General features: G+C 39.0%; 1 protein-coding gene across 4 annotated transcripts in view; it reads right to left on the reverse strand.

Annotated features, from left to right (window-relative positions):
• LOC100116911 (exocyst complex component 8) overlaps positions 1–23,437 on the reverse strand; it is a 342,632-nt gene that overhangs the window by 63,585 nt on the left and 255,610 nt on the right. For all 4 annotated transcript variants that reach the window (XM_031921075.2, XM_031921081.2, XM_032601342.1 and 1 more), the window contains exons 6-7: positions 21,709–22,215; positions 2,857–2,987 (exon numbers count right to left, since the gene is read on the reverse strand). In XM_031921075.2, the coding sequence (XP_031776935.1) occupies positions 2,857–2,987; positions 21,709–22,215 (638 nt within the window). The remainder of the gene's footprint in view (positions 1–2,856; positions 2,988–21,708; positions 22,216–23,437) is intronic.

A 23,437-nucleotide genomic window follows, 5' to 3' on the forward strand; every position in this document is an offset into this window, starting at 1 on the left:
TAGTAAAATAAGTAATAAAAGGTCCAATGATGCCATAAGTTATATAAAGGTCAACGAACTTTACCAACAAAAATTACCGACAAAGTAGAGATTGCAAAAAATATGAACAAATTTTCTGCGATAATAGAGGAGTAATTCGGGTGATGGTATTGTTAAACTAAAAAATTCTAAAATTAAACTGCCGAAAATGAATGCAAATTCTATGTTTATAAAACCAACAAATACCAGTAAGGTTGTAAATATAATAAACAATATAAAGCTCAAAACTGGTGGTGTCGATAAAATAAATAGTAAGACCTTAAGGATCATTAGTAATTATATCGAGTGGCCAATAACGCATATTTTTAACCTCTGTATTGAAAAACCGATTTGGCCGGATGCTTTAAAAAAGGCTCAAATCGTCCCGGTATATAAAGCAGGTGAGAAACATAACATCAACAATTGCAAGCCGATATCACTTATATCAAATATTGCAAAGATCGTTGAAAAAATCTTATAGAACAGATTGTATGAATTTGTACAAAAACATAATATCATCGAATTCTTTAATAAGAGTTTACTAATTCAGTAAGAAAATTCCTGGCTAAACAGGTTAATATAAAAAATCAATGTATATTTGGAGATTTTAATATGCACAAAGCTGTGTTGAAAAAGCAACTGATAGAAAATATTCTAATAAAAACAAAAAAGATTCAGTTCCTAAGAAAAATTACGAAAGCAATATTAATATCCTGTAAAACTAAAGAGTTGTTATATAATATATGGAAAAAGAATCCAACAAATATGAAACTGAAAATGGATTATAAAAATTATGAAAAAATTTTGAGTAAGGTAATTAAAGATGCTAAGTATAAATACGAAAATAATGCCATTAGAAAATGCAGTGGTAATTCAAGGCAGCTTTGGAGCATAATAAATGATAAGTTAGGAAAAAAAAGAAGCAAGGAGGATCACTTGATAGTATAATAGTTAATGATCAGAAAATTGATGACAAGACTACTATTGCGAACACTATGAATGAATATTATTGTAATGTAGGATTAAATTTAAGCAATCAAATTAAAAAAATGGACTTAGAACAATTGAAACTGCCAGTTCGAAACAACTACTCAATTTTTATTAATCCAACTAATATGTATGAAATTCAAAAAATAATTATTGCAATGAAAAAAAAAGGCTGGTGGAGTAGATAATATTAGTGCAATAACTATCAAATCTTTATCTAAACATACATCAAAACCGTTAGAGTATATATTTAATATATGCATACAGAAATCAATCTGGCCTAATGCACTGAAAAAAGCAGATATTGTACCTATATATAAATCGGGAGACAATAGTTGTATTAGCAACTATAGACCAATATCTCTAATTTCTAACATTGCCAAAATACTTGAAAAAATCATATACAATAGACTTTATAATTTTATTATGAAGCACAAAATAATATCTGATAGACAATTCGGCTTTCTAAGACAGAGAGGAACGAAGGATGCTCTTAATTGTCTATCAAATATTATATATAGAAACCTAGATGAAAGCAAACCGATTATAACTGCGTTCTTAGATCTGGCTAAAGCCTTCGATACGATAGATCACAGTATATTGCTGGACAAATTAGAAAGATACGGTGTAAAATGAGAAGTATTAAAATTACTCAGCAGCTATCTATCTGATAGGAAACAATGTGTAAAGATAAGTAACGGCAAGAGTGAGTACCAAAAAATCAGGATAGGGGTTCCACAAGGAACAATACTTGGCCCTCTATTTTTCATATTATACGTGAATGACCTACGGACAGATATGCAAAATGAAACAATATTATCTTACGCTGATGACACAGTTATCATCTCATGTGATAACTCGTGGACAGCTGCGCAAGAAAAATTAAATGAATATATTCGTAAGGTGGCAATATGGCTAAACCTAAATAAATTATCGCTCAATGTAAATAAAACCGTATATATTGCATATGGCAATTACTGTGATAGTGTGCCTAGCACCTTAAACATCAGAATTGGTGATAATGTAATAAATAGAGTAGACAGTTGTAAATATTTAGGTTTAATAATAGACTATAACATAAAGTGGGATAAACACATAAATTATATTATAAAAACAACAAGATATTTAATCTTTACTTTTGTGAAGCTAAAGAAATGTATGAATAGTAAAACGCTAATGTTACTATATTATGCCTTCTTTCTAAGTATTACAAACTATGGCATCATTGCATGGGGTAGGGCTTATAACAATTACTTAAATTTAATTCAAGGAATACAAAAGAAAATACTTCGAATTATAAATAAAAACTGTTATATAGCAGAGAACCAACCTCTAAGTATAAGGCAAATGTTCGAACTAGAGTGTATAGTATACCATTATAATGAATTAAGAGACAGATACATAAGAAGTACAAACAAGACACGAAACAAGAATCTACCATTGCCTAAAATTGATAAAACAGTAAGCAAGAAAAGCAGTTATTTCGTGGCTGTGAGTGTATTTAACACGCTACCGAATGATCTCAAAGACTTAGCAATAAATAAAATCTCTATGAAAAGAAAATTAAAGAGGTTTATAGAAAAGAATTAACTTTTGGATGTTATATATTTTTTTAAATATTTTAATATTGTTAACTTGCTATGAAAAGGAACAAGGGCATGATAGCGTTAAATGCGTTATCTTGGCTCTATATGGTAGTTTTAAGTATATTAGTATTACTGATTATGCCATCCCTATGTACAGGCAACTGCGTTTGCCTCTATAGGATGCCTTTTAAAGGTCATATGTATATGGTGTTGAAATAAATAAAATAAATAAATAATAAATAAATATGTATGCAATCAAACAAACCTGTTCACAATGACTGCGTATTAAAACGATGCATTCCACAAGAGTGTTTAACGAAACTTGTGGTACAAACATTTGCTTTATTAAATGTGAAGCAAGAAGTCTCAATTCATTACTGCTCCATACTATAAGAGCTAAAATAGAAATAAAAATAAAATTTTATTCAATTGCAGTTATTTTTATACTAGATTTTTATTTAAGAGTATTAAATTATTTCTTTTGAGATAATTAACTTTAAAGTTAGGCTTCGATATACAGGCTCTTAATATGGGACTAGCAAGAAACGCTCGCTTTACTTGCGATTTACAAATTAATTCTAATGATATTTAATTATTTGACGATTCAATCTCATAGTCTTTTTCATAAAAGAAAATATTTTGCTCCGTCATTTCAAAAGAGTATAATATATTATGTCGAGTTTTATTCTTCACCAAAAGATTGAATCGAGCGATTTCATCTTTATCAAAAAATAAAATATACTCCTATAATAAAAAGAATAGATTGTTGTTGTTCTTATCAACAAAAAGAATAATTATACATAAACACTTATTGTTGAATGATATTATTTATTAATAATTTTAATGTATTGATGTATCAAATCAATGCAGGACTGAATCTGCAGATAACATCTTGTGATATGCATCAATACATACAGCATTTGGCATTTAATGTTCACAAACATATCTCTCTATATAATGAAAAAAAATTTCGCTGCTGCCGCCGTTTCAAGAATTTTTCTCCTCATTTACTCCCCCTCAATTACTCCCTTAGTCATACTTCTTTAGTAGAGATCCTCTCAATTATTATTTATACACTTACTAGTGGGTACTATGGGAACAAAGCATTTTTAGGAATCATGGATGCTTCATCCCAAATAATAATTTCAGATTCTTTAATTTTTTTCTTATCGGATGGGTGTTTTAAATTTGCAATACCTGTCCAAGCCATTGACAAAATTAGTTTTTATAGTGTTTATAGACTCTAATGCTTGTTGTTATTTTAAACTTTAAACATAGAATGATCTCTACGAGCAATTTTTGTTACTTATGGTGCCAACGTTTCAAAGGATTACATCTTTCCTCTTCAGGGCATCTAGAATTTACAAAATTGTACACTCATCACTAAAGTCTCAGAACAAAGGAATATGAACTACTAAAAAACCAACATGTCATACCGATAAAATACACGAAACAAAACTTCGTTGCCACATTTCAAATACAAGTACAGTTGTCTAGGGTATTGCTAAAATTTAAATCGTCAAACACGTTAAATACACAAATTGAAGGTTAGTTGTAACTGTTGTAAGTCGTTATATTCCAAACTTACGAGAGATCGTCGCACAGAGATGTTTATTGTTACTCGCAAGGATGTTATGCTGCGCGCAACGAATATACTTATACTGTCAGACATATAAAGTGCAAGGCCTTTTATACCGACTCGCTATGCAAAGTCGCCCGAAGCTTAGACTCAAATATGCTGCTTGCGTATATATGGGTCTATACTTCGACTACATTTAAACGGTTTTCACTTCCCTTGGTCTTATGTTTTCTTGGTGTCTGACAGGCGACAAGCAATAACAATATATAACGGACGGAGAGGAGAAGAGTCGGAAAGCGAAAAGAGAAGACGCGGGCTTGAACCGCGGACCCCGAAATTAACAAGCGGGAGCTCTAACCACTGAGCTAACGTCTACGGTACAAGCGCATGCTATGCATCGTAGTACGGCTCCGCGAACTCTTGATTTCTTATTAACTTATTGATTTCTTATCGATCATTCCCCACTAAAATATGCACATTTATCGCATTTTAAATGAAAACAGATAAATGCAATAAAACACTTCATCCATACGCAAAAGTTTATGGTAAAAAAAGAATGTTAAAGACAAATTATTAAAGCAAAAAATAATATTATTGTATGATTCCAAAAATACTTATTATTTTTGCAAATTATTAAATTTGGCTTGAGATTTTTTCTTTGATTTCTTTTACTTTTACGTATATATTTAAAGATTTTCACAATAAAGCAAAGATCCTTTTAGATTATAACAAAAAAGGTGTAATTTTAATATGATTAACAGATTTACAATTCAAATGTTTCATCGATAACCTATAAGACGACCGGACGGCAAGTGCGCATTAAAAAAATATTTTATAAATTATAACCTTTATTTTAATAACCACTAGTCAGCTGATCTTATCTCACCTGCTGAACTTTAATACTTGATGCTTGACATATATAACACAGATTTCACTACATTCATAACCGTATATTTATAAGCATATACAGAAACTTTGGAGGAAAAATTAGAATTAAATTTTTGTACAAATGTACTGATTTATGAAGATGCCTCGGTAGAAATGCTTATCAACGGTAAACTGTAGGTAAATGTGACGTTTTTAGCAGGTTCGTTGGCCAAACATAACTGTTGTGTTATTTTCTACCAGGGTAGAGACCAAACTTATAGTTGCCAACATTTTACTTTGTAAAAGGTGTCTTTCAAACTGATTTTATACCCGTTTAATGCGTTTAATTTACGTTCAGAAGAAATTATTTCGACAGATAAACGACCTCTCGAGAGCCTTATTATCTTACGTATCTTGTCTTTGAGGATCTGCTGCTGTTGCTATTGAGCAACCTTGATTATCTGGGGCGTGAGGGTCTTGATGATGCTGACGGACAGCAGCGGTAGGATTTGTGGCTATGTGTCACGGGTATCCTAAGCTTGAGGTTGTCGGATTTCCGGCACTGCCGATTTATGGGGGCCGCATCGGCACCTCGTTGACGTCTCGTTGAGGTGTATCGCCTCCTCCTCGTCTTCAAACTTGATGAGACGTTCCGTCGCAATCTCGTTCTTGGGCTCTCCTTGTCTAACGCGCCGTTTTCAGCTTAATGGTCTTGAGCGCAAAGTGTCGTTTGCTGGTCGTCGGAGCAGCTCCGACAGTCGTCGTTGCGGCGCTCGCCAATTGTGGCGAACTCTGCTGCACTAATATGTAAGGGTTAACCGATACCGCTGTAACGGAAGAAGAGAAAGACCTTGTCGTTCATTGTCGACTCATTCCAAAAAAACAAGCGTATGAAGTCTTAGGAAGAGCATATAGTTACCGTTAAGGAGGCTGAAGTACGAGCCGAACAACCATAGATGAACGAACCATAGGGTCGTTGTCGAGCTCAAGCGGTGAGAGCTCGTAAAGTTGAAGACGAGCTTATAGATTTTCCGTGGATCACGGTGTCGATTTTGCTCGACTCTGTTGTAGCAGTCCTGCATGTCCTGAAGCAATTGGCCGATATCCAGTTTCTGGTCCACCAATATGAACCAAGGAACACAAGATGTTCGCTGACGTAGAGCACGCTGCCGTTTACTCTCTGGATTCACACGTCGTGTTTGTGATGATCCACGCGAGTGCTTGCGTCGAGTCTTGGCAGGTTTTCAGTGCCTAAGTATTAGACACATTAATTTTAGCAAGCGGTAAACTAGCAGTAGCACAAAAGTTCGTTGATAAACGCATAATCATGCAGAATCACGCAGAATCATGCACAATTACGCAGAATAGACGTTGTATAGTATATCATTCCGACGAATCTCTCCCTCTCCCTCCCTCCCTCCCTCCCGATTTTCGGCTGTTTTCTGACTGACTCCGTGTGAGTCTAAATATTTTCAGAAAATCTGGCTTCCCGCAGGTTCCACGCGCCGGAGCATTACTGCATGGCACCTTAAAAAGAGCCAGGGAGACCGTTAAAAACCTGTAATGTCCTAGAGAGGTTAGGAGCGCTCGCGCTGGACCAGTGCTTCGAGCTAATTCGTCGACACTTCGCGTCTCCCTCCGACGACGCCGTGTGCAAAACCGCGGTCAGGCGATCGCGGCAACAGTACCGCGGCGATCGTCTCCCCTCTCCGCTCCAACACGAAGCAGCAACAGCGCGAGAGCAGCCTGCCGAACCGCAATACCTCTGCAGGGCGAGTCATTGACTCCCAGGCGCCTGCCTCACCGGAACAGCAGAAGGATAGTCAGCAGAGCCCGAACGCATCTGTCGGGCGGGTCACCGACTCACAGGCGCCCTTTTCGCTCACATCAGCGTCGATTAATGACTCATCTGCACTGGACCCTGCAATTTTGCAGAAGAATAGAGCAAAGGATGCGCCATTGGGAGACACCTGCCTATTGGGTATCTCAAATATTTTAATTCCTGTGAGTACGATGGAGCTTTTCTTTCAACGATTTGACATGGTTCAGGATCAGCTTGATGGCCTGAGGGCTCTCGTGAGCAGGGGTTCGGTACCACACAGTGTCTACTCTGTACTAGCAGAAGGGGGCGCCATAGTCGGTACGGAGGAATTGAATACCCGTATCTCTGCTCTTGAGACCCAACTAGCCGATAACATCAGCGCGTCTAATAGACTGCTTGACGCCAACAAGCTAGTCCTGGACGAAAATATTATTCTTAGGGACGAGTTGCAACAAACGAAACAAATACTTAAAAAGCTCCATCGTGCTAGCCAGGACCTCGACACGGGCTCGTTGCCGGTTTCGGACTGCGGTTCGTTGCTTGATTCGAGTCCTAGTATTATTGAGCGTGAAGCCACTGAGGTAGCAGGAAAACGTAAATGCTCCTCTCCTCGGATGGCACCTACTGACGAGGACGCGGGGTTGGGGGAGACGTTCCTGAGGGGTGCGAGGTCATAATACACGGACTAATTCCGAATATTGATAATGTCAACGAGAAAATCTCGGGCGCAGCTGCCTTCACACTGCTCAGCACCATTCTTCCCGCCCTACAGACGAGCGACGATGCCAGTACTCGTGTATTGCGCCAGCGTAGACTAGACAGGGTTCAGAGCAATAACACGATCGCGGCAAATTCAGCGACGCGTCGAGGTGTGCTGCAATCAATCGTCATCAAGCTTGCGAAAAGCAAGCTAGCTAACAACTACCTGACCACAAACGACATCAAGTCCGGGGCTCTAGACCCGGAGACTGCTGCCTGCTTGACCGGACATAAAATCTATTTAAATGAAATGTTGTCCCAGGAAAAATTCTCGTTGTTTAAAAGTTTGAGGCCCATTGCACAGGGACTGGGCTTCAAATATGTCTGGCATGCGGGTGTCAGGTTCCTGGCTAGGCGTGGGGGGGGGGGGGGGGGGCGAGCGTGCGCACGTGTTTGCATCTGCTGCCGACTTGCAGACTATTCTCACGGCGTGTCAGGCCGGCTCGAAACAACCTCGACGACCAAACACACGCATGACGTCACTGAAAAGGACGAAAACTCTGACGTTACTTCAAGTAATAGACCTGAGTCGGACCTGGCAAGCAAATCGGCTGCAACGTTGCCAGCATCGATGCGATCATTGACGACTGTATTATCTGCATCAACATCCATACAGTCGTCATCATCGTCATCATAATCATCCGCGCCCTCTATATGACTCGCGAGGCCCCCTGACAATGCGCCGGGTGCTGGGAGTGACTTGAGGGCGGGCTTTCTCAATGTGAACTAGCTCAGGGCTCGCATTGAGATCGTCCGTAATTTTTTGGCAGAACGCCCCTCGTTTGACATCTTTGGCGGAGACATGGCTGGGTCCGATTGTGGATGATAGCCTAGTTAGCATTGGGGGATTTTCCATCATTAGGCAGGATCGAAATGTAAACGGAGGTGGCGTCGCCTTGTTTGTGCGCAATGGATTGAAAATTAAAAAGCTTGCTTCATCTGATACTGTGGGTCTAGGAAAACCTGGAATCCTAGAGTACCTTTTTTGCAGCGTACAAAGGGGCGACTCACCTTCGGTACTACTCGGAGTTATTTACAGGCCCCCGAAAATTCCGGTGCAAAAGGACTCAGACCTTTTTGATGTATTGCACACATCATACCTCATCGTCTCACACGTGGATTGACCTTATCATGACCGGCGATAACGACACGATCTTGGACTCTAAGAATGAGTGGCTGCCTAGTTTCGGCAAGCATTGTGTCATAGATGTCTCGCTAGACATCTAAGCTCCCACTCCTGCGAGTGACACTTTCTCTTACCGGGATTACAAGTGCATAGACATAACTAGTCTTGTCGACCTCTTGTCTTGTTGTGACTGGACAGCCATGAATTCCATCGAAACCGATCTGGAGGACGCTTTATGCGTTCTTAATAATAATATAAAATTAGCTATTGATGAATTGGCGCATTTGAAAACGGTTTGCCCACGTACGAAATATGCTCCTTGGTCTGGACCAGAGCTGAGGCTCCTTTTCGATGAGGTTCTTCGACTCACTAACGAGGTCGACATGCGTTCTGCTCAAGTGCGTGAATCCTTCCTTCACCAACAACTATCGGATGCCCTTGATGAAAATAGAAATATCTGGAAGGTAATGCGTCATCTCGGCCTCCTACCTGGGCGTAAGGAGGAGGACTTTTTTGGTTTTACGCCGGGGGAGCTGAAAATATAGACAATGCAACGGATACTATTTTACTTGCAAGCGAGGAGGGCTTTACTTTTAGCCCTGTTAGTATGGGCGACGTCGTCCTTGCTATATCACAATTTTCCTCGCAAGCGAGGGGTGTCGATGGTATTCCATATGGGGTGGTCGTCAAGGCCCTTCCAATTATTAGCGAATTTATTCTTAATCTATTTAACTGCTCCTTCGCTCAGGGGATCTTTCCAAGTATCTGGAAGCAGGCACAGTTAATCGCGCTAAGAAAGACCAGCGCTCCTTACAATGTTAAGGAGTTTCGTCCAATTGCATTGCTCTGCTTCCTCTCAAAGGTACTTGAGAAGATCGCGCACGCCCAGATCATGGAATATCTTAATAAATATCATATACTCGATCCCTTCCAGGCCGGTTTCAGAAAACACCACAGTACACAAACACAGCGTTATTAAAACTTACCGACGACGTACGCATGGCAATTGACAAAAAGAAGGTGACTCTTATGCTGCTGTTTGGCTTCAGCAAGGCCTTTGACACCATCTCACCTTCCAAATTACTATCTAAGCTGAGACAGCTGGGGTTCTCTAGGGCGGCTCTCCTGTGGATTAAATCATATTTACAGGGGCGATCTCAGATGGTAATTTCGAATAAAAACGGAACTTCAGAGTGGCTTGAAACCAATCTGGTTCCACAGGGTTCTGTCCTGGGACCCTTGCTGTTTAGCCTCTATGTTAATGACCTGCAAAATATACTCGACGGCAACACAATTAATCATCACAATTAAACATCTTTTTTACGCGAATGACCTCCAGACCTATCTACACACCAACAAAGATAATTTCCTGGACGGCGCGGCTCGACTGGCAGAAGCGGCACGGCTGGTTTCTGGCTGGGCGGAGAGCTCCGGTCTGCGACTTAACTCCGGCAAAACCAAGTCTATATTTTACTTACTTGGAAACCGCAGGTGGATGCTATCACGAAAAAAGTAAACAAAGCCCTATATAGTCTGCGGTTTACCAGGGGCTGCACCACTGAGACTCTCCGCAGAAGGCTAGTTGAGACACTTATACAACCGCACATCGACTACTGTTCTGTGACTATCCCGAACGCGTCTAACGAACAACGAATACGGATACAGAGACTGAGCAATTCGTGTGTGAGATTCATCTTCGGGGTTAGGAAGGATGAACACATCAGTCCTTACCGGAGACGTCTAGAATGGATTCGCACCGATTCCAGAAGGCTCTATTTTGAGGCCATTCTATTATACAGAATAATCCGGATCAGTGAACCTTCGTATCTGGCCTCATTGTTCAATAAACACAAGCAAAGACCCTCCAGTACGGGAGTTCCCCCGGAACTGAGCATCCCTACCGTGAGTACTGAAACCAGAGCTAGGGCCTTCCAGGTCCAGAGTGCTTGGTTCTGGAACGCTCTCCCTTCTACTCTGCGAAACCTGCCATCTCTCGCTTCCTTCAAGGGGGCACTACGGCGGCACCTGCTGGCCACTGAATCGTGACGACTCTGAGCCCTCTGGCGCTACATTCTTAATCTAGTCAGACTCGGCCCTTAGACCGTAAAAATTCTTTCAGTATTACGTATTTTAGATTTCAAACGTGCAATACAGATAGGTCTATGACCAAACCTTAAATGTACAGCGTAATATTAAAAAGTTTAATGTGATAATTAAATATGACGAAATGTGATTTTATGTGATTTTATGTGACTTTATTTTTATATATTTTATTTTCTCTTTTTGTTACACTGTATGCGACACAGTCTTTGTGATCTAAATTGTATAATTTTTTGCTTTTAGCAAATAAAGACCTCTCTCTCTCTCTCTCTCTCTCTCTCTCTCTTACCACCTTATTGCACTTATTGCTGAAGATAACCTTATTGTACCCTATTATCTCTAAAAAAAATTAACTTTTACAAAAGTAAAAGGTTAGGAAAGTTTGATATATTCCACAACGAAATTACAGATAGAAAAGAACTCAGATCAATCAAACAAAGTCAAGTTTATTATATTTAATCGTAATGAAGCGAGGAACAACTCTCAAGATAATTACTACGTAATTTGTCATGACCGTTTCATTGTACTTATGGTTATTGTATGACGTTCTAATACATAAAAAGAGAATTTTAGTTGTTCACCAATAAAAAAAGGGCATGGCAAGTTACGTTGTAATTACCTTGAGAGTTGTTCCTCGCTTCATTACGATTAAATATAATAAACTTGACTTTGTTTGATTAATCTCAGTTCTTTTCTATTTGTAATTTCGTTGTGGAATATATAAAACTCGCCTAACCTTTTACTTTTTTAAAAGTTACATTTTTTAAAGATTTCAATCCATTTTAGTACATTTTTTTGAGTCTTTCATATTCGACGTGGTAAAAATAAAATATAAACATCTTTAGCACCTTTTGACCACAGCTATTGTGTAACATTTTTATATGCACCACCCTTGAATTATTTCTGTTGAAAAATGAGTGAGGTAGACTGGAGAATTGTTTATAACATAAGAGTTTAATGTAGTGAATACATACAAAGCATGCCGAGCATGCGTGTGCTCTCCAAGAGCGTACAGCAACGAGTAGACTCACTCGTAGTCGCCCAGTAACTTATAATTCGTATAGTTTCGACACCGCTTATAATCACGTGACTCACACGCACATACCCTTGAGAGGAGAGGCTTACAGGTGTGCGTCCCCTTACACACTCATTAGCACGCTGACTCATTCTCGCGGGCTCTATACTATACATATTGAACTTGGCTTGAACTTGGCATTGCACAATATATATGTACCATATTTCAACAATTTCTACACCTAGACACCAAAAACCACGGAGCGCACCACCTAGACCTCGTCATCGGCCACCCAGTACACCTAGACACCGCCCTCGTATGATTTATTCAGCTAGACACCAAAAACCATGAAGCTGACGACCTAGACGTCGTTATCGGTCACCCTGTACACCTAGACACCATACTTATATAATATACCAAGAGACCGAAAAAAAACAACCTGAACCATGTCATCGGCTACCTTGGCAAGCTAGTTACTTATTGCTCGGGAATGCGGAGTATGCACCGGCAATCTCTTAATTCTAAATATCGTAATATATTATATTTTTTTGAGAAAGCAATTCCCATCTGTATATAGCTGTGTGGCCGACTTCACGGTCCTAACAAATTTCGGGCTGAAGACGAAAAACGTGATTTTAGCATTTGTGGATTATACACTCACATATTATAGTAATATTTTTGTTGGAAATCATAGTTTAGCTCCAAAAACATTCTAATAAGCCAAAAAACCTTATCAACAGTAATAATAAGTATTTTTTTTTGTATAATGAAAAATCCGAACACCAATATAGAAGTAAATAGTGTCACGGGCGCCGCGGCTTCGTCTGCTTCTCAAACTCGCCTTCGTGGCGCTACCGCGCCACTTGATATGTATTTCTAAGGTATTAGAATAATTTTTACTTTTAATCCACCTTTTTTTCGTGAAACTATAAGGCTCTGGTATGTCACAATATAATAATTTTTTAGCAGAATCAAATGGCGCGGGAGCGCCACGAAGGCGAGTTTGAGAAGCAGACGACGCCTCGGCGCCCGTGACACTATTTACTTCTATATTGGTCTCTCGAATTTTCAATTAAGGAAATAAATTATTTATCATTCATGTAACCAGCTAATTTTGATAAATGTTTATACTGGTATGCCAAACTATGATTTTAAACCAAAATATCAGCAATAAACCAGCTTTAACATAATAAACAAGTATGCAGGTGAACAAAAATGCTGAAATCACTTGCTTAATTTTTCTTCAGCCCAAAAAGTGGTAAGACCGTTAAGTTAGCTGCGTGCAGTTTGACCGAGTGGTTAGACTGTGAAGTTGGCCGCACAAGCTATTGAGCCTACATTGTCTGCTCCTCTGCTTGAATTATAAATGTGTGCTCCGTAGTATTCGGTGTTTTGGTGTAAAAATCTTTCAAGGAAGGTGTCTAGATAAATAGGGTAGCTGATGACGACGTCTAGGTGGTGCGCTCCGTGATTTTTGGTGTTTAGATAAATAAATCATACGAGGACGGCATCTAGGTGTACAGGGCGGCCGATGGCGAGGTCTAGGTAGTTCGCACCGTGGTTTTTGGTGTCTAGGTGTTGAAATAATTCGAGGGCGGTACCTAGGTGTACAGGGTGGCCGATGACGAGGTCTAGGTAGTTCGCTCCGTGGCTTTTGGTGTTGAAATAATTCGAGGGCGGTGTCTAGGTGTACAGGGTGGCCGATGACGAGTTCTAGGTAGTTCGCTCCGTGGTTTTTGGTGTCTAGGTGTAAAAATCATTTGAACGCAGTGTTCAGGTGTACAGGGTGGCCGATGACGAGGTCTAGGTCGTGCGCTCCGTGGCTTTTGGTGTTGAAATAATTCGAGGGCGGTGTCTAGGTGTACAGGGTGGCCGATGACGAGGTCTAGGTAGTTTGCTCCGTGGTTTTTGGTGTCTAGGTGTAAAAATCACTTGAACGCGGTGTCCAGGTGTACAGGGTAGCCGATGACGAGGTCTAGGTCGTGCGCTTCGTGGTTTTTGGTGTCTAGGTAAATAAATCATACGATGACGGCGTCTAGGTGTACAGGGTGTCCGATAACGAGGTCTGGATAGTTCGCGCCGTGGGTTTTGGTGTCTTGGCGTAGAAATAATTCAAGGGTGGTGTATATCAACAATCAGTGATCTCATGTTAGTGATAAAAATGTTACAAAAAAGCTTTGATCTAAAGGTGCTAAATATGCTTATATTTTATTTCTACGACGTCGAATATGAAATACTCAAAAAAATTTACTAAAAAGGATTGAAATCTCTAAAAAAAATAACTTTTAAAAAAGTAAAAAGTTAGGCAAGTTTAATATATTTCGCAACAAAATTACAGATTGAAAAGTACTAAGATCAATCAAACAAAGTCAAGTTTATTATATTTAATCGTGATGAAGCAAGGAACAACTCTCAAGATAATTACTACGTAACTTGCCATGCCCGTTTCATTGTACTTATGGTGTTTGTATGACGTTCTAATACATAAAAGGAAATTTTAGTTGTTCACCAATAAACAAAATTAAACGGGCATGGCAAGTTACGTAGTAATTATCTTGAGAGTTGTTCCTTGCTTCATCACGATTAAATATAATAAACTTGACTTTGTTTGATTGATCTTAGTACTTTTCAATCTGTAATTTTGTTGCGAAATATATTAAACTTGCCTAACTTTTTACTTTTTTAAAAGTTATTTTTTTTAGAGATCATCTTTTCTATTTAGTTTAAACCATGCTGTTAAAGTTGTTTCGTGATTAAGAGAATGATCGATATGATTTTTATCAAAAATTACTTTTTGTTGATTCTCTAAATGAACAACTAAGTTAATTGTACTATGAGAACGAGCTCAAATAGGTAATCCTACGATACGCCAAGCAGCTTCCATTAGACTTATGTATCTGCAATCCATGTATTCTGTGATTTCATTATTTTTATTCATTTTAATATAAGGTTGACTCGATCTTGTCGTTTGTGTGTGTGTGTGTGGGGGGGGGGGTATGTGTGTGTCTATATATACAGGGTGACCCAATTTAAACGGGCACCGGAAATAACTCGTCAGGGACAGCCTTAATCGAAAAAATGGTAAAGACCAAAGTTCTAGGATGTCGAGAGGGAAGCCAGATGGTGACCTTGAATTTGACCTTGAGATCGATTGTCAAGGTCATTTTAAGGTCAACTTTAATTTTTTAGATAGGAACCCTATTTTTTTATTGCGGGAATGGAAATATGGGAAAATTTTACGTTCAGAATGGTATTTTTGGTTGTGGTACCGAAGGTCATCTCAAGGTCATGCGGCCAGTTCAACACAATCCACCAGGGTAATTCGTCTGGCAAGGCCTTAATCAAAAAATTGGTATACAGATGGTATGCTTTGCCTAACGCACCGATCGAATAGTTCGAGCGGCAGTTAGATTGACTCGTGCAGGATATTGCGGGAACAAAGCCAGTAATTATCACAGGCGATTTTAACGCATGGGCCGTAAAGTGGGGCAGTCAAAGGACTAACCAAAGAGGACAAGTACTGCTAGAAGCATCTGCTCTCCTGGACTTAGTGTTAGTTAATCAGGGTAGCACTAACACCTTTAGAAGAGGAGACGCAGGATCTATTGTAGACCTGACCTTTGTTAGTAGTTGCCTTGTTGGCTCAATTGACAAATAGACCGTGAGTCAACACTACATAAATAGTGATCACCAGGCCATAATAATAGAAGTAAGAAAATCAGAGCAGAGTCCCAGCGCGAGTACAAGGACCAACAGAGTCGGTTGGAAAACAAAGGATTATGATAAGGAGATGTTATCATAATCCTTCCCTACTGGCACTGGAAGAATTGCAACTCTCGGGGACGGCGGAGGTGGAACAGGTGATGGGTTATATCACACGAGCCTGTGACGCAGCCATGCCGAGAAACGTGCCCATTTGTAGACGAACACCAGTATACTGGTGTGACAAAGAAGAGTGCGCGCAGCGAGTGTCACCGGACCAGAAGAAGAGAATAACGGGCAAAAAAGAAATACTATAAAACCGGAAGAGGCCAGGAAATAGTAGATGCCCGCGGACAAGAAATGCAGGACGCTAAGAGAAAGCTTAAGAAGACAACCCGCGAAAACAAGCGACGGTGCCTTAAAGAAGTACAAGATAAGGTCGAACAGGACCCTTGACCCCCACGACCTTACAAAATAGTAATGAAGAAGATTAAAGGAAGCTACGTACCCCCTCCAAAATGCCCGGAACTATTACACCGGGTAGTGACCACACTGTTCCCCAGGCAACTGAAAGAGCCAAGTGTCATCGAAAGAGGTGCGAATAAAGAGGCTGTTCCACCGATCATGATTAAGGAATTGTTAGCCGCCAGCAGAAGGGTAGGAAACAACAAGGCCCCAAGGCCGGATGGCATCCCCAATATTGCATTGAAGCATACCATCCATGCTCATCCAGAGGTCCTCGTAGACTTGTACAATGCATGTCTAGAAGAGGGAACATTTCCCACAAACTGAAAGAAACAGCGTTTCGTGCTTCTGCCAAAAGGAAGGAAGCCACCCCAGGATTCCTCATCATACAGACCGCTCTGCATGTTGGACACCCCGGGTAAGATCCCGAAACGCATAATCTGCGTCAGAATGGATCATTTTATAGAAGGAAAAGATGAATTAGCGGAACACCAATATGGCTTTAGGAAGAATCGTTCAACCCTGGACGCAGTTAGCCTAGTGATCGACAATGCGCAAACAGCGAAAGAGGGGAAAAGATGGATGAAAAAGAAGAAAAGAAATACTGCGCCATAGTTACATTGGATATCAAAAATGCATTCAATTCGGCCAAATAGAGTAAAATACACGAAGCACTCCGGAAACAGGATGTGCCCTTATATATAAGAAGAATGATATCCGACTATTTGAAGGACAGAATCCTATGATATGACACGGAGGATGGTACCAAGACCTATAAAGTTACAGGAGGCGTACCCCAAGGGTCAGTGCTTGGCCCACGTGAAATATCATGTAGGATGGGGTACTAAGACTACAATTATCTGAATGAGCAACAGTCCTGGGATTCGCTGACGACATAGCAGTAGTGGTAGTCGCGAAACATAAAGAAGAGGTGACAGAAATAGCGAAAGAGGCGACCCGTATAATACACGAATGGCTAACGGAGACGAGTCTGGAACTAGCCAGCCACAAAACGAAAGTTATCTATATCTTTAGTAGGAAGAATATGGAGGAAATTAAACTGACAGTACATGGACATGAGATAGCTTCTCAACCAACCATCATGTACTTGGGCATCACCATCGATGCAAGACTAACTTTCAAACAACATCTGAAAATAGTCAGCGATTAAGCAGCAAAAGTCGGCGCTGCTCTATCACGATTGATGCCAAATATAGGAGGCTCAACTCAGAAGCGTAGGTTACTCTTAGCCAGTGTAACCACATCGATTATGCTATATGGAGCCCCAATGTGGATAGATTCGATGCGGGTGAAATCGTATGACCGAATGCTAACCACTGTGTACAGACGAATTGCACTAACAATAAGAGTGGCGTTCGCTTACCGTACAGTATCGGACGATGCGGTGTGCATTATTGCTGGTATGCCGCCGATTGACCTATTGGCGATGGAAAGTAAGGAAGTATTCCAAACTAAAAGAAGAACAAGTGATAAAACTCAGAAAGGAGATCTGGGATGCAGCAAGAAAGAAGACAATGACCGAATGGCAAACAAGATGGGATGTTAATGACAAAGGGCGATGGACACATCGTCTTATACCAAAAATAGAGGATTGGACTGGAAGAGAACATGGGGAGGTCAATTACTACCTCACACAGTTTTTAACCGGGCACGGATGCTTCCGGGCTTATCTGCACCGATTTAAATTAGACAACAGTCCGAACTGCCCAGCTTGTTTGGACGCTAAAGAAGATGCGGAGCATGTTCTTTGTGACTGTTTGCGATACCAAATGGAGTGAGAAGAACTCAATAGTTATCTTTAGACCAGAGTGACACCTGATTCAATGATGACAACTATGTTGACGTCGGAGGATAGTTAGAACGCAGTAAACAACTACGTAAGGGCCATCCTCAAAAAGGTTAGAAATGCCGAAGAGAAAAGAAGGCAAAGACAAGGCGAAACAGCGGAATAAAAATGTAGCTAGATGAAGGTCACTAAGCCGTGTCGAGGTTGGGGCTGTCCAGAGGATGGCCGGACGATGCCGCACGAAGCAGACTACCGGACCATGCAGTAAGAAGCAGACGCCCGGACAACGCAGAAAGAAGAAGACGTGATGACGACCACATCAATTAGAAAAGGGCGTAAAAGCCTTTCGCCCCCCCCCCCCTCCCCGCGAAGCACTACTCAACGGTCGTACCGCGGGGAACAAGGGCACAGAAAATGGAGCTAGGTGCGCCTTTACCGAGGGTCGATAAAGGCAAAGAGGGCGTTCCTTGGTACGACACACGGCTGACATCGCGGATGGGGCTGTTTTGACGACCCCATAAACAAAGTCTCGCTATGGTCTTTCTAAGATTTTCCCTAACACCTCTTCCCCGAGAGAAAAAAACACACACACATCCACAACACGAACATTTTCTAAAAACACTTGATTTGAACTTCTAACACACCACAAAGTATTTTCTAGAAGTTTTGACATAACTAAAAATTTTACTATTACAAAGCTTCTTCAAGGAGGACGCAATAGAAGAAATTAAGGTATTGGTATTTATATTTTTGACGTATATTATGACATGTATATATATGTATGATATATATATATATATATATATACATATGGATTAATAAAGATTATTTTAAGATTGGTCCAGATGAAAGCATGCTGCAAATAATTATTTGTGCAGATATGACCTTTTTTTTAAATGATTAATTTGTAAATATAAAATGACAAATGCTGTATGTATTCATGCATATCACAAGATATAATCCGCAGATTTGGTCCTGCATTGATTTGATTTGATACATCAAGAAATTCAAATTATTATTAAATAATATCATTCAACAATAAATATTTATGTATGATTGTTCTTTTCGTTAGTGATAACAACAGTGATCAATTATTTTAATCATAGGAATACATTTTATTCTTTGATAAAGATAAAATCGCTAGATTCAATCTTTGGTAAAGAATAAAATTCAAAATTTATTCTGTTGAAATGACGGAGAAAAATGTATTCTTTTCAAAAGATTAAACTGTGAGATTGAATCTTTACAAAAGAATAAATTGTGTTATTTATTCTTTTAAAATGGTGGGCTGAAATTTTATTTCTCGCAAAAGATTAAATCGCGCAATTTATTCTTTGCAAAAGACTAAACTGTACGTTTTATTCTTTACAAAAGAATAAACTGTACCTTTAATTTTTGTTGTACTCGTCAAAATATAGAAGTAATGATTTATTTTTTCCCAAAGAAGTAATCGAAGCATTTATTTTTTCCAGCACCTGTTTTTGTTCTTTAGACTTTAGAGTGTACTAGTAGCCATAACTACTTTTATAGAATGTTGACTGTATTGAATATATTTATTTATACTCGACGGAAATTAATTCTCGTGGAACTTTTTTGAAATCTTGCTTTTGATTGGTAAGAATTTATCATCGAGTGTACATCTAATACTTAATAGTATATTTAATAATGACACGTCAAATAATTAAGTATTTTTGGGAATGAAGTGAACTTATAGCCGGAGACTACCAACGACTAGACATATTTTAATATAGTAAGAAGATTTTTTAGTTTTAAGGTTTATAAATAAAAAAAGCGCAACGTGTGAGTGTGAGCGCCCTGCGCGCTTATTGGACGAGGGGAGCCTTAAAGCTACCACGTTATAGGGAAGGATCGGGTAAAATATAGTGCAATAAACTATACTTTTTGTTAAATATTATTATTCATACGTTGTATACGTAGCTAATAAATTTAATTAATATTTTTCACACTGTACTTGTTGCTAACAACATTTAATTGATATTTTTTAAAAATGTCTTTCATTAAGCTGAGGGGGCATGTTTAAAGTACATTTTAAGCACGGGTAGAGTAAAAAAGACGGTGCAAATCTTTCACAAAGCCTTGGCAAGTGACTAAATAGTACATTGTACAACAAGGAGCAAAAATGGGCTTTGTTCAAAAATCATCCGAGTCTGGAAAAGCACATTCGCCCCTCGTTGTTCACCGTGCCTTTTATAACAAGTGTATAAGGAAGACCATTTGGGTCGCCTATGAAGTGGATCGAGAATGGAGTTTTTCGAGTCGTCCACTACGGTGGGTGTGTATAGATTCATATATAAAGCTTTTAAAATTTAGTAAATCAAAATTTTAATAAACTGCAAATTTTTTAAAAATTTTGAGAATTTTGAAAATTTTCCAAAATTTTGGAAATTGTTTCAACAGTTTTTAACGATTTAGTAAGGAGATGAACAAAAAAAATTAATCGAGCGGACGAAAACGACCATTTTCGGTCTCCGATTTCCGATTCTCCGATTATTGTAGGCTCGTTCTACCTATATAGGGGGCGAAAATGGATTAATTGATACATTTATTGTGATCAGGGACTCTCGCTCTACTTTTTGTGTGACGCTCGGAAAACCCCATATTCGGCCCAGTTTATAGGCGCCGAAAATGGTCTTTTTTATGCACGTTTTATAAAAAATACTTATTTATATAGTAAAATGTCATGAATTGTGGTTGTTTTTTCAGGATTTAACCCAGGCTGGACCCCTTAATTGAATAATTATTTGTAGACTTGCGCAGTCCGTATTCCTATTAAATACGATCTTTGCAACACCGTAGTCTAATGCCTCGACTGCCGTGTAATAACAGCAGCTCTAGGAAACTTGAACTTGGGGGCTCAGAAATAAGTGAGCCTGCACACTCGCGTAAAATATGTACTGAGAGAAAAAAGCGTAGAGGAGTGACGTTGGCACTACCTCTCGATAAAACCGGGAGGAGAGACGAAGAGGAAGCTCTACGGTTCGTCGAGTTGAGAAAGGTCGAAGAGACAGTCACGAGGTTGCTGAGTGAGGACGCAGAGGGAGAGTGAAATAGGTAGTACCTAACTACAGTCCAATCAGCCAATCGAGACTGTTAATGGTTGAAACTATCATGGGTGCGTAAAAAGAGCGAGAGACGGAAAGCCACGCGGGAAGAGAGCCCTCAACATTCACCGACTTCGTTCTATGCACCCGACCAGAGTGGTGGTGAAAATGCCCACGAGGAAGACACACATTTTTTGACGCGGCACGAATGCTTTCGGACGTACCTACACAGATTTAAAATAGAGGATCGTCCAAACTGCCCAGTTTGTTAGAAAAGCCAAGTAAAATGTTCCTAGACCAAGGCCACTGTCATAAATATGAAACAATCCTCGCACCGATGCAGAGGAACGTAGGCCACAAAGTTGAGCTTTTACTCCCCTGCCCGATACAGAGGAACGTAGGAGCTTGGGTCGGGAATTTCTATGCGCTCTTCGGACCGATGCAGAGAAACGTAGCTGTCGGGGTCAAGTCTGTCTAGAGAATGATTGAAAGATGCGGCACAAAGTAGACATTTGGATGATGCTGCACGAAGTAGACGACTTGACGATGCTGCAGGAAGCAGACGGCTGGACAAAGCCACTAAACAAGCGATAGTCATCACTTCATGTTTTAACCAAAATTACCTAAAACCAGGCAAACGTCACTTAGATTAAAAAACGATTAGAGGCCACAATTTGAGAACTTTGAACACAACTTCTATAAACATTTTAAAATTATTCTGAGAGGAAAGAACTATTCATGTAATATTGAAAATGTTACGTAATCAATATACTATTTTTTTCAAATTTACCAAAGAAAATAAAATTATTTTACCTGAACTGCAACTTGTATAACATGGAAAATTTTTAAGAAATTCTCGTGCTACTTCAGCCATGTTGCTGAATGCTATTGCACTAACTTGTTTAACGTAGGCTACAGTAGAACCTTCTCGTTTAACTCTCTTTATACTTGCTTTTAAAGCTGCACTACATAAACGAAGATATAATTGACAAGCTTTAGCAGTACGTTCAAGTTGTATGAGAAGTCGTACAGCCCTTCTGGCACTTCTTAGACCGCCACCTTGAAGAGATTTAGCATCTGCACTAGACTCCATTTCTTTTGTAATGACACTAATAAGCTTATACGCTCGATCATTAAGTGCGATTTCCATTTCCCTTAAATGTCGGCTTGTTTTATTACTAGCAATAAATGCTTTTGCTTTATAAAACAAATTATATGCATCTTCAAAATGTCGTTGAGCAATATAAGAATCTAAATCTTCCGTTGTTTCTAATAACCAATCCGGAGATATTTCGTTAAATTCAATTTCATTCTCAATGCCTGAAACCAATAAATTAAATTGTAAAAAAATTATTTCCTGAAAATCAGGACTAAAGTAGCTTTTTATTTCCTCATACATTTTTTTTCCACATTTGCGGAAACAATAGTATATTGTATACCGAGAGCGTAAAGTGGGCTTTTTTAGGTCAAGTGCAGTTCGAGTCAAGACGAGTACTGCAACCGCACGAGGCCAAAGAGTCCGTTGAGCACTTAGTGCACACCGAATTTTTTGTAACGCATGTACTGATTTCCGCGTTTACACACACACACACACACACACACACACACACACAAATGTACATGATCATATACAAACACGCATACATATACGTATATTTGATGTGAGCTATTGACCATTGTTTTAGAAATATTTGCGGGCGTTCGTAATTCTTTTTTGCCCGGCGGGCGTTTTGTATTTATTTTCTTTTTGCCCGCATATGCTGCATTAGCGGGCAAAAAAAATGAAAAACGCCCGCCGGGCAAAAAACAATTACTTGTAATTATATTATATATTATATTATATTATACATTATATTAAGCATGAACACTTTTTCTCCAGTTCTATGGTTCTCCGGTCCTTCACGGTCACACTATCTATATTTTGTAATTCGCATCTCATTTAAACCTCTTTTACAGTGCGTATATTTATATAAATATACATTAAATAACTACACATAAATATACATAAAAATAACTTATACAATGTAGATATACAGAGTTTATAACATCTTGAATGATTCAATTTAAAAAAATGCATTACTTTTTTTTGTCTAATCAATCTGCCTGGTATTTAACACCATTAAAAATTTTCTTTTCTTAGAACATTAATTTTAAATTCATGCTACTGTTTAATTAAATTTAAAAATACAGATTAAAAAAATTTAATTAAATGATTCATTTTACAATTGTTTAAATATATCTGTTCCCTCGCAGAATCTTATAACACAAAATTTACAATATTTTAAAAATATCAACTTTTATATAATTGAAAATTCAAATCCTAAGAAATTTATTTTAAATGCACCTATTTACAATGTACATGTTGAAATAAACCCCCATTAAAACACAACCGAGCGAGCGTTAGCGTGCGAGGTGATTATTGCTAGTAATACTATTATTTCTAAATATTCATTGCTGTGTAGTGGCTGTGTAAGAAACAGCTAATTTACTCCCGCTTTATAGCCTTTAAAAACGTGAAAACCCATACATGTGTGATGTCCCA

The sequence above is a fragment of the Nasonia vitripennis genome, assembly GCF_009193385.2.
Source record: "Nasonia vitripennis strain AsymCx chromosome 1 unlocalized genomic scaffold, Nvit_psr_1.1 chr1_random0005, whole genome shotgun sequence".
NCBI lineage: Eukaryota > Metazoa > Arthropoda > Insecta > Hymenoptera > Pteromalidae > Nasonia > Nasonia vitripennis.